General features: G+C 39.0%; 1 protein-coding gene across 2 annotated transcripts in view; it reads left to right on the top strand.

Moving 5' to 3' along the window:
• The window catches only part of CCNB3 (cyclin B3), an 89,062-nt gene that overhangs the window by 43,318 nt on the left and 32,644 nt on the right, over window positions 1-13,100 (top strand). For both annotated transcript variants that reach the window (XM_007991726.3, XM_007991729.3), the window contains exon 8: window positions 678-770. In XM_007991726.3, coding sequence (XP_007989917.1) covers window positions 678-770 — 93 coding nt within the window. The remainder of the gene's footprint in view (window positions 1-677; window positions 771-13,100) is intronic.

Below are 13,100 nucleotides of genomic sequence, written 5' to 3'. Positions count from 1 at the left end.
TCTATCTCTCTCAACAGAATAGATGGGACCAAGATTATCTACCAAGTAGAATTTTTAGCATGTCATGTATAAGAGGGTGGGTGGATGGAAACCCACCTACAGATCCACCTATCCTCTTTATAGAGAGAGTGCAATTGATTGACTCCAAAGCCCACACTTTTTCTGGCATACCTAAGTAAGGGACATTTTTGTTATAATAAAAGTGTGAGCCTTGGTTCAGCAGTATCAGTTTCACTTGAGATCTTGTTAGAAATGCAGATACCTAGCCCCATCCCAGACCTTCTAAATCAAAATCTGAAGTTTTACATGATCCCCAAGTAGCGCATATGTATGTTAAAGTTTGAGAAGTGCTGTTCTGCATAACATGGTATTGTGCTTTAGACTGAATTGCAAAGAAGGGGCAGAACCTTTTTGGCATTTGTCTACAGCTATAGGTATGTTTCTGCCCTTATTCCCCCTGGATTCTTCAATATCCACTCTGACACTTGAATATCACATGTGTCTATTTCCCAAAGGATAACTGCAACTTGCCTGGAAAAGGATACTTTGATCTGCCCCTATCTGATACCAGTTGAAAATAAGGAGTTAGAACTATGAGGGAGAAGTTAATTGTTAAGTTACAATTTTGAACTACAAGAAGAGTTTATTTATTAACATTTCTTTCTCATCGATGCCAGGAACAGTTTATACTTACAGATTACATGAACGAGCAGATTGAAATCACCAGTGACATGAGGGCCATTCTTGTGGACTGGTTGGTGGAGGTGCAGGTAAGCCTGACAACTCCTGCTTTAAGGAGCTGCTGTTCTCTTTCTCATTCAGGGCTGTCAGGCCAGAAGCATGGTAAAAATGTACTGGGTCTATAGAGTTGAATAAGCCGTGGTTCCTGCCCTCAAGGAGCTCATGATTTAAGAGGCAAGATAAGATATGCTGACAAATTAGTATAATAGAAAGTAGAATATACTAAGTACTCTAAGAGTGTTTCAAATAAAATACTGTGAGAACTAATTGTAAGGAGAGACTGTTTCTAGAAAAGGCAGTGACGGTATGGTCGTTTTATCATTCTTAAAGTCTTATAAAAGTATATCTAGTGATTTGGATTGGAGTCGATGACAAAGTCTTTCAAGCTTTGGGTGGAATGGATAATAGGAAGTACAGTGTGGCACAGGACATCGCAGGTAGCTGTTTGTCCAAGGTTAGACATTGAGGGAATACTGCTATGAATACTTAGTTATTATTTTATACTAAGGAAGGAGAGCCCAGAGTAGTACATAGCATATAGTGGGGGTTCAGTAAGTATTTGTTGAATGAATGGAATTGAGAGAATTGCTATGTAGTTTGCAAGGAAACATACAGCATGGTCAGTCTATGCCCAGCAGTCTTAGTATGTAATTAGGAAGAAAAGACAATATAGTTTTATATCCTTTGTTAAGTATCAGAGGAGTGGTTCAGGCTCATTTTGGAGTGACAGACCAAGGAATTGTGGTGGACACAGTATATATGAACATCAGAAAAGCATGAAAATGTCTCTCGTCTTATGAAAATGGTAGAGAACAGTAAATCAGATAAGAGTAAAATTTGGGTAGATCTTAAATAAGTGAAATAGAACCCAAAGATTGCTTATCGTTGCCAAGCTGGAAAGAAATTTCTAGTGACTGCCATTGGATTGTATTCTGCTTAACATTCTCATTAGTGATGTAAATGAGAACAGAGAAGATGTATTCATTAAATTCCTGGATGGCATGAAACTAGGAGTAGGGATAGGAAATAAACGGCTTACAGAGAAAAAATATCTCTGCCAGCTGGAATGATAAACTAAATGTTTTTTATTTAAAGTTTTTGTTATTGCATAAAAATGTACATTATAGCAAAAAGAAATTATAATTACCTGTGATCCCACAACCCTAAACTGCTGTTCTCATTTGTTTGCATATATTATCTCCCCATCTTAAACAGTGGTTATCCATTAGGGGTGCACCTCAGAATCAGATGCCCAGGTCCTATCCCGGACTTATCCAATCAGAATTGTGGGGATGTGGCCCAGGCACACATATTTTTATAAAGCTCCACAAGTTATGTTAATGTATACCCTTGAAAGAGAATCTCAGTTCTAGAAAATACCATATTGTTTTCATAACTGTAGTTATATGTAGTACTTTTATAACTCTTTGGGTATTTTATTTTAAAATAACCAAATAACAAAAATGACTTTTTGGATATACAGTTCCATAAAATTTTAACATTTGTTTTGAAATAATGGATTCATAAGAAATTGAAAAAAAAGGACAAAGAGAGCTTGTATACCCTTCACCCTAGTTTATCCCGAAGATGACATCTGACATAACTATAGTATAGTGTCATGGTCAGGAAATGGACTTTGTTATAATCCACAGACCTTGTTTAGATTTCTGCAATTTTACATGCACTCATTTGGGGGTGTGTATAGTCTATTTGATCACATGTGTAAATAAATATTTAGTTTATTTTCTTCACGTGTTAATTTTGTAATCACTACCATAGTTAAGGTACAGAACTGTTCCGTCGCCACAAGGATCCCTCATGCCACATTTTGTTAGCCACAACTATCTCCCTTCCCTCTCCTTCCTGTCCCTGACAAATTATTTGTTTTCCATTTCTATGTCATTTCATGAATGTTATATAAATGGAATCATACAGTGTATAGCTTTTTGAGCTTGATGTTTACTACTCACTATAATTCCCCTGAGATCCATCCAAGTTGTGTGTATGAATAGTTCATTCCTTTTTGTTGCTAAGTAGTATTCCATGGTACAGATGTACCATGGTAATATGGTTTGGCTGTGTCCGCACCCAAACCTTATCTTGAATTATAGCTCCCATAATCCCCATGTGTTGTGGGAGGGACCCAGTGGGAGGTAAGTGTATCATGGGGGCGGGTTTTTCCCATGTTGTTCTTGTGATAGTGGATATGTCTCACGAGATCAGATGGTTTTATAAAAGGCAGTTCTCCAGCACACACACTCTTGCCTGCCACCATGTAAGATGTGCCTTTGCTGCTCCATCACCTTTTGCCATGATTGTGAGGCCTCCACAGCCGTGTGGAGCTGTGAGTCCATTAAACCTCTTTTTCTTTATAAATTACCCAGTCTCAGATATTTCTTCATAGAAGTATGAAAATGGACTAATACACATGGTATGTTTAACCATTCACCTACTGAAGGACTTTCGGGTTGTTACTAGTTTTTGACTATTAAGGATAAAATTACTATGAATATTTGAATACAGGTTTTTTGTGAATATAGTTTTTATTTCTCTGGGATTAATACTGAAGAGTGTGACAGTTCTATTAATTTTTAGCATATGTATAGATTTGCGTAACCACCACTAGGATTAGGAAATAGAACAGTTTGATCATGCCATAAAAATTTCCTTATGTTATCTGTTTAGAGTCACACCCACCTCCCACCCCTAACTTCTGGAAACCACTGATCTATTCTCTATCTTTGCCTTTTCTTTTTCTTTTTTTTTTTTTTTAATTTATTTATTATTATTATACTTTAAGTTGTAGGGTACATGTGCATAACGTGCAGGTTTGTTACATATGTATACTTCTGCCATGTTGCTGTGCTGCACCCATCAACTCGTCATTTACATCAGGTATAACTCCCAATGCAATCCCTCCCCCCTCCCCGCTCCCCATGATAGGCCCCGGTGTGTGATGTTCCCCTTCCCGAGTCCAAGTGATCTCATTGTTCAGTTCCCACCTATGAGTGAGAACATGCAGTGTTTGGTTTTCTGTTCTTGTAATAGTTTGCTAAGAATGATGGTTTCCAGCTGCATCCATGTCCCTACAAAGGACACAAACTCATCCTTTTTTATGGCTGCATAGTATTCCATGGTGTATATGTGCCACATTTTCTTAATCCAGTCTGTCACTGATGGACATTTGGGTTGACTCCAAGTCTTTGCTATTGTGAATAGTGCTGCAATAAACATACGTGTGCATGTGTCTTTATAGCAGCATAATTTATAATCCTTTGGGTATATACCCAGTAATGGGATGGCTGGGTCATATGGTACATCTAGTTCTAGATCCTTGAGGAATCGCCATACTGTTTTCCATAATGGTTGAACTAGTTTACAATCCCACCAACAGTGTAAAAGTGTTCCTATTTCTCCACATCCTCTCCAGCACCTGTTGTTTCCTGACTTTTGAATGATTGCCATTCTAACTGGTGTGAGATGGTATCTCATTGTGGTTTTGATTTGCATTTCTCTGATGGCCAGTGATGATGAGCATTTTTTCATGTGTCTGTTGGCTGTATGAATGTCTTCTTTTGAGAAATGTCTGTTCATATCCTTTGCCCACTTTTTGATGGGGTTGTTTGTTTTTCTCTTGTAAATTTGTTTGAGTTCTTTGTAGGTTCTGGATATTAGCCCTTTGTCAGATGAGTAGATTGCAAAAATTTTCTCCCATTCTGTAGGTTGCCTGTTCACTCTGATGGTAGTTTCTTTTGCTGTGCAGAAGCTCTTTAGTTTAATTAGATCCCATTTGTCAATTTTGGCTTTTGCTGCTGTTGCTTTTGGTGTTTTAGACATGAAGTCTTTGCCCATGCCTATGTCCTGAATGGTACTACCTAGGTTTTCCTCTAGGATTTTTATGGTATTAGGTCTAACATTTAAGTCTCTAATCCATCTTGAATGAATTTTCGTATAAGGAGTAAGGAAAGGATCCAGTTTCAGCTTTCTACTTATGGCTAGCCAATTTTCCCAGCACCATTTATTAAATAGGGAATCCTTTCCCCATTTCTTGTTTCTCTCAGGTTTGTCAAAGATCAGATGGCTGTAGATGTGTGGTATTATTTCTGAGGACTCTGTTCTGTTCCATTGGTCTATATCTCTGTTTTGGTACCAGTACCATGCTGTTTTGGTTACTGTAGCCTTGTAGTATAGTTTGAAGTCAGGTAGCGTGATGCCTCCAGCTTTGTTCTTTTGACTTAGGATTGTCTTGGAGATGCGGGCTCTTTTTTGGTTCCATATGAACTTCAAAGCAGTTTTTTCCAATTCTGTGAAGAAGCTCATTGGTAGCTTGATGGGGATGGCATTGAATCTATAAATTACCTTGGGCAGTATGGCCATTTTCACGATATTGATTCTTCCTATCCATGAGCATGGTATGTTCTTCCATTTGTTTGTGTCCTCTTTTATTTCACTGAGGAGTGGTTTGTAGTTCTCCTTGAAGAGGTCCTTGACATCCCTTGTAAGTTGGATTCCTAGGTATTTTATTCTCTTTGAAGCAATTGTGAATGGAAGTTCATTCCTGATTTGGCTCTCTGTTTGTCTGTTACTGGTGTATAAGAATGCTTGTGATTTTTGCACATTAATTTTGTATCCTGAGACTTTGCTGAAGTTGCTGATCAGCTTAAGGAGATTTGGGGCTGAGACAATGGGGTTTTCTAAATATACAATCATGTCATCTGCAAACAGGGACAATTTGACTTCTTCTTTTCCTAACTGAATCCCCTTGATTTCTTTCTCTTGCCTGACTGCCCTAGCCAGAACTTCCAACACTATGTTGAATAGGAGTGGTGAGAGAGGGCATCCCTGTCTTGTGCCAATTTTCAAAGGGAATTTTTCCAGTTTTTGCCCATTCAGTATGATATTGGCTGTGGGTTTGTCATAAATAGCTCTTATTATTTTGAGGTACGTTCCATCAATACCGAATTTATTGAGTGTTTTTAGCATGAAGGGCTGTTGAATTTTGTCAAAAGCCTTTTCTGCATCTATTGAGATAATGATGTGGTTCTTGTCTTTGGTTCTGTTTATATGCTGGATTATGTTTATTGATTTGCGAATGTTGAACCAGCCTTGCATCCCAGGGATGAAGCCTACTTGATCATGGTGGATAAGCTTTTTGATGTGTTGCTGAATCTGGTTTGCCAGTATTTTATTGAGGATTTTTGCATCGATGTTCATCAGGGATATTGGTCTAAAATTCTCTTTTTTTGTTGTATCTCTGCCAGGCTTTGGTATCAGGATGATGTTGGCCTCATAAAATGAGTTAGGGAGGATTCCCTCTTTTTCTATTGATTGGAATAGTTTCAGAAGGAATGGTACCAACTCCTCCTTGTACCTCTGGTAGAATTCAGCTGTGAATCCATCTGGTCCTGGACTTTTTTTGGTTGGTAGGCTATTAATTATTGCCTCAATTTCAGAGCCTGCTATTGGTCTATTCAGGGATTCAACTTCTTCCTGGTTTAGTCTTGGAAGAGTGTAAGTGTCCAGGAAATTATCCATTTCTTCTAGATTTTCCAGTGTATTTGCATAGAGGTGTTTATAGTATTCTCTGATGGTAGTTTGTATTTCTGTGGGGTCGGTGGTGATATCCCCTTTATCATTTTTAATTGCGTCAATTTGATTCTTCTCTCTTTTCTTCTTTATTAGTCTTGCTAGTGGTGTGTCAATTTTGTTGATCTTTTCAAAAAACCAACTCCTGGATTCATTGATTTTTTGGAGGGTTTTTTGTGTCTCTATCTCCTTCAGTTCTGCTCTGATCTTAGTTATTTCTTGCCTTCTGCTAGCTTTCGAATGTGTTTGCTCTTGCTTCTCTAGTTCTTTTAATTGCGATGTTAGAGTGTCAATTTTAGATCTTTCCTGCTTTCTCTTGTGGGCATTTAGTGCTATAAATTTCCCTCTACACACTGCTTTAAATGTGTACCAGAGATTCTGGTATGTTGTATCTTTGTTCTCATTGGTTTCAAAGAACATCTTTATTTCTGCCTTCATTTCGTTATGTACCCAGTAGTCATTCAGGAGCAGGTTGTTCAGTTTCCATGTAGTTGAGCGGTTTTGATTGAGTTTCTTAGTCCTGAGTTCTAGTTTGATTGCACTGTGGTCTGAGAGACAGTTTGTTATAATTTCTGTTCTTGTACATTTGCTGAGGAGTGCTTTACTTCCAATTACGTGGTCAATTTTGGAGTAAGTATGATGTGGTGCTGAGAAGAATGTATATTCTGTTGATTTGGGGTGGAGAGTTCTATAGATGTCTATTAGGTCTGCTTGCTGCAGAGATGAGTTCAATTCCTGGATATCCTTGTTAACTTTCTGTCTCGTTGATCTGTCTAATGTTGACAGTGGAGTGTTGAAGTCTCCCATTATTATTGTATGGGAGTCTAAGTCTCTTTGTAAGTCTCTAAGGACTTGCTTTATGAATCTGGGTGCTCCTGTATTGGGTGCATATATATTTAGGATAGTTAGCTCTTCCTGTTGAATTGATCCCTTTACCATTATGTAATGGCCTTCTTTGTCTCTTTTGATCTTTGATGGTTTAAAGTCTGTTTTATCAGAGACTAGGATTGCAACCCCCGCTTTTTTTTGTTCTCCATTTGCTTGGTAAATCTTCTTCCATCCCTTTATTTTGAGCCTATGTATGTCTCTGCGTGTGAGATGGGTCTCCTGAATACAGCAGACTGATGGGTCTTGACTCTTTATCCAGTTTGCCAGTCTGTGTCTTTTAATTGGAGCATTTAGTCCATTTACATTTAAGGTTAAGATTGTTATGTGTGAACTTGATCCTGCCATTATGATATTAACTGGTTATTTTGTTCGTTAGTTGATGCAGTTTCTTCCTAGCCTCGATGGTCTTTACATTTTGGCATGTTTTTGCAATGGCTGGTACCAGTTGTTCCTTTCCATGTTTAGTGCTTCCTTCAGGGTCTCTTGTAAGGCAGGCCTAGTGGTGACAAAATCTCTAAGCATTTGCTTATCTGTAAAGGATTTTATTTCTCCTTCACTTATGAAACTTAGTTTGGCTGGATATGAAATTCTGGGTTTAAAATTCTTTTCTTTAAGAATGTTGAATATTGGCCCCCACTCTCTTCTGGCTTGGAGAGTTTCTGCCGAGAGATCTGCTGTTAGTCTGATGGGCTTCCCTTTGTGGGTAACCGGACCTTTCTCTCTGGCTGCCCTTAAGATTTTTTCCTTCATTTCAACTTTGGTGAATCTGGCAATTATGTGTCTTGGAGTTGCTCTTCTCGAGGAGTATCTTTGTGGTGTTGTCTGTATTTCCTGGATTTGAATGTTGGCCTGCCCTACTAGGTTGGGGAAGTTCTCCTGGATGATATCCTGAAGAGTGTTTTCCAACTTGGTTCCATTTTCCCCCTCACTTTCAGGCACCCCAATCAGACGTAGATTTGGTCTTTTTACATAATCCCATACTTCTTGCAGGCTTTGTTCATTTCTTTTTCTTCTTTTTTCTTTTGGTTTCTCTTCTTGCTTCATTTCATTCATTTGATCCTCAATCGCTGATACTCTTTCTTCCAGTTGATCGAGTTGGTTACTGAAGCTTGTGCATTTGTCACGTATTTCTGGTGTCATGGTTTTCATCTCTTTCATTTCATTTATGACCTTCTCTGCATTAATTACTCTAGCCATCAATTCTTCCACTTTTTTTTCAAGATTTTTAGTTTCTTTGCGCTGGGTACGTAATTCCTCCTTTAGCTCTGAGAAATTTGATGGACTGAAGCCTTCTTCTCTCATCTCGTCAAAGTCATTCTCCATCCGCTTTGATCCGTTGCTGGCGATGAGCTGCGCTCCTTTGCCGGGGGAGATGCGCTCTTATTTTTTGAATTTCCAGCTTTTCTGCCCTGCTTTTTCCCCATCTTTGTGGTTTTATCTGCCTCTGGTCTTTGATGATGGTGACGTACTGATGGGGTTTTGGTGTAGGTGTCCTTCCTGTTTGATAGTTTTTCTTCTAACAGTCAGGACCCTCAGCTGTAGGTCTGTTGGAGATTGCTTGAGGTCCGCTCCAGACCCTGTTTGCCTGGGTATCAGCAGCAGAGGCTGCAGAAGATAGAATATTTCTGAACAGCGAGTGTACCTGTCTGATTCTTGCTTTGGAAGCTTCCTCTCAGGGGTGTACTCCACCCTGTGAGGTGTGGGGTGTCAGACTGCCCCTAGTGGGGGATGTCTCCCAGTTAGGATACTCAGGGGTCAGGGACCCACTTGAGCAGGGAGTCTGTCCCTTCTCAGATCTCATCCTCCGTGTTGGGAAATCCACTGCTGTCTTCAAAGCTGTCAGACAGAGTCGTTTGCGTCTGCAGAGCTTTCTGCTGCGTTTGTTATTGTTTACTGTGCCCTGTCCCCAGAGGTGGAGTCTACAGAGACAGGCAGGTTTCCTTGAGCTGCTGTGAGCTCCACCCAGTTCGAGCTTCCCAGCAGCTTTGTTTACCTACTTAAGCCTCAGCAATGGCAGGCGCCCCTCCCCCAGCCTCGCTGCTGCCTTGCCGGTAGATCACAGACTGCTGTGCTAGCAATGAGGGAGGCTCCGTGGGTATGGGACCCTCCCGGCCAGGTGTGGGATATGATCTCCTGGTGTGCCTGTTTGCTTAAAGCGCAGTATTGGGGTGGGAGTTACCCGATTTTCCAGGTGTTGTGTGTCTCAGTTCCCCTGGCTAGGAAAAGGGATTCCCTTCCCCCTTGCACTTCCCAGGTGAGGCAATGCCTCGCCTTGCTTCAGCTCTCGCTGGTCGGGCTGCAGCAGCTGACCAGCACCGATCGTCTGGCACTCCCCAGTGAGATGAACCCAGTACCTCAGTTGAAAATGCAGAAATCACCGGTCTTCTGTGTCGCTGGCGCTGGGAGTTGGAGACTGGAGCTGTTCCTATTCAGCCATCTTGCTCCGCCCCCCTATCTTTGCCTTTTCAAGAATATTGTATAAATGATTTGCATTATATGTAACCTTATGAGACTGGCTTCTTTCAGTATGATGCCTTTAAGATTTATTCAAGTTGTTGCAGATATCATTAATTCATTCTTTTTATTGCTGAGTGGTATTCTGTGGTTCGGATATATCACAGTTTATCCATTCTCCTGTGGAAGCGTATTTAGTTTGTTTCCAGATTTTGATGACTGTGAAAAGAACTGTACATTAATGTACAGGTTTTTATGTGAAGATATGTTTTAATTTCTAATGTCAGCACACAGGAGTGGGATCGTTGGGATGTATGATAAGTGTATGTTTAACTTAATTAGAAATTGCCACAGAGTGGCTGTACATCTTGTATTCTCACCTCCAGTGCATGAGAGTTCTGGTTGCTCTGCATTCTTGTCAGCACTTGGTTTTGCTAGTACTTTATTTTACCCATCTAATAGGTATATAGAGGAATCTCCTTATAGTTTTAATTTTTATTTCTTTAAGTTCTAATAATGTTGACAACCATACTTATCATGCATATATCCTCTTTGATGAAATGTCTGTTCAAGTCTTTTCCCAGTTATAAATAGGTTAGTTCATTTCCTTAGTGTCAAGTTATGAGGGTTCTTTACATATTCTGGATACAAATCCTTTGTTGGATATGTGATTTATAAGTATATTCTCTCAGTCTGTAATTTTTCTTTCTCTTACCAGTGTCTTTCCCAGAGCAAAAGTTTTTAATTTTGATAAAGTCCAGTTTATCAATGCTTTCTTTATGGATTGTACTTGCTTCTAAGAACTCTTTGCCTAAACCTAGGTCAGGAATATTCTCTCTCTCGTGTGTGTGTGTGTATTTAAATTTATTTGTTTGTTTGTTTATTTATTTATTTAATTTTTGAGACAGAGTTTTTCTCTTGTTGCCCAGGCTGGAGTGCAATGGCATGGTCTCAGCTTACTGCAACCTCTGCCTCCCAGGTTCAAGCGATTCTCCTGCCTTAGCCTTCCAAGTAACTGGGATTACAGGCGCCTGCCACCATGCCCAGCTAATTTTTTAATTTTTAGTAGAGATGAAGTTTCACCATGTTGGCCAGGCTGGTCTCAAACTCCTGACCTCAGGTGATCCACCTGCCTTGGTCTCCCAAAGTGCCAGGATTACAGGCATGAGCTACTGTGCCCGACTTCTTTCCTATATTTTATCTAAAAGGTTTATAGTTTTACATGTTACATTAAATCTATAGTCCATTTTTAGTTAATTTTTGTATAAGGTGTGAGATTTAGGTCAAGGTTCTTTTTTTGCATATGAATGTCTAATTGTTCTAACACCATGTGTTAGAATTAAAAACTATACTTTCTTCATGGAATTGTTTTTACACCTTGCTAAAAACAGTTTTTATGGGTCTATACCAATATTCTGTTTCCTTTATCTCTGTGTCTCTTCCTTCACCAATATCACACTGTCTTTATTTCTGTAGTTTTATAGTTAGTCTTAAAACTGGATATTGTGATATTTTCAACTCTATTTAAAAAAAAAAACAAAACTGGCTGGGAATGGTGGCTCATGCCTGTAATCCCAACACTTTGGGAGGCTGAGGCAGGTGGATCATGAGGTCTGGAGTTTGAGACCAGACTGACTAACGTGGTGAAACCCCCATCTCTACTAAAAATACAAAAATTAGCCAGGTGTGGTGGCACGCACGTGTAATCCCAGCTACTCAGGAGGCTGAGGCAGGAGAATCGCTTGAACCCGGGAGGCGGAGATTACAGTAAGCCAAGATCACACCACTGCACTCCAGCCTGGGCAATAGAGCGAGACTCCATCTCAAAACAACAACAACAACAACACAAAACAAAAAAAACCTATTTTAGCTATTCTAGTTCCTTTGCCTTTCTATATAAATTTTAGAATCAGTTTATATCTTAAAAATATTTCTAGGAGTTTGATTGGAATTGAGATATATTTTGTGCAGAAAAGAGTTAAAATAATAGGCCTGATACTGCTGTCCCTAGAAAGGTCTATTTTCAAGGTTGGCCCTTGGCTGGTAATCTGGAAACTTGGCCGGTAAGCAGTCCCTACACTAATGTAAAATTTCCCCGAATGATAATTGTGGTTTACTGTGCTTAAACTCTTTATGCAAACAATGTGGTTTAGGCTGAACACCTGCTTTCCTTTTGGGAGTCTGGAACTTCAGAACATGCTAGGCACAGAGTGTTTACTTGACCAGTTCCCAGTAAAATTTTGGGCACTGAGTGATAGTAAGCTTCCTGGTAGACAACACTTTCCACGTATTGTCGCAACTCATTGCTAGAGGAATTAAGTGCATCCTGAGGTGACTACTGACAGGATTCTTAGAAGCTTGCTTGTGGCTTTGTCCAGACTTTGCTCCATGCTTCTTATCCCTTTGCTGATTTTGCTTTGTATCCTTTCACTGAAATAAATCATAGTCATGAGTATGACTATATGCTGAGTCCTGTGAGCCCTCCTAGGAAATCATTGTGCTTGAGGGGGTCTTAGGGAACCCCAGTACACATCTATAGGTGAATTCAGATAGAATTGACATGTTACTATGTTGAATCTTCCAACCTATGATATGTCTCTACATTTATTTAAATTTTCTTTGATTTATTTTTCTCATCATACAGATCCTATACATGTTTTTGTTAGATTTAGAAAAAATATTTTCTTTTATTGAAGCTATTATAAACGATGTTTTTTAAATTTAGCTTTCTATTTGTACATTGCCAGTGTGAAATACGGTTGATAGTTGTGTGTTGGCCTTGTATTCTGTGACTTTGCTTAAACTCGGGAGTTCTTTTTTTGTAGATTTCTTGGGGTTATATACATAGATAATTGTGTCATCTGCAAATGGGGACCGTTTTATTTCTTCCTTTCTAATCTCCATGCTTTTTATTTCATTTTCATGTTTTATTATACTGCCTGAGACTTCCATTATGATGTTGATATAGAGGCAATAAGAATGGACAGCATTGCCTTGCTCCTGATCTTAGGAGGAAAGCATTGACTTTAACTATTAGTGTGATTTTAACTGTAGGACTTTTGTAAACACCTTTGATCGGGTTGAGAAAGTTACTCTCTATTTCTAGTTTGATGCTGTGTAATATATTTTTTATCATGAATAAATGTTGGACTTTGTCAAATGCTTTTTTCCTGCATCTATTGATATGATTTTTTTTGTTTTAGACTAATATAGTAAGTTACATCAATTGATCTTCAAAAATAGAAGCAACCTTATATTTATGTTCCTGAGATAAACCCTATTTTGTCCTGGTATATTTTTCTTTTTATGTATTGCTGGATTTGATTTGCAATATTTTGTTGAGGATTTTTACATCTATGTTTATGATGGATGTTGGGATGTTGGTCTGTAGTGTTCTGGTTGGGTTTTTTATTTGTTTGTTTTTTGTTCTG

Source organism: Chlorocebus sabaeus, chromosome X (genome assembly GCF_047675955.1).
Source record: "Chlorocebus sabaeus isolate Y175 chromosome X, mChlSab1.0.hap1, whole genome shotgun sequence".
Taxonomy (NCBI): Eukaryota; Metazoa; Chordata; class Mammalia; order Primates; family Cercopithecidae; genus Chlorocebus; species Chlorocebus sabaeus.
The sequence above is the reverse complement of the archived record's forward strand: the minus strand, read 5'-3'. Positions and strand labels throughout refer to the sequence as shown.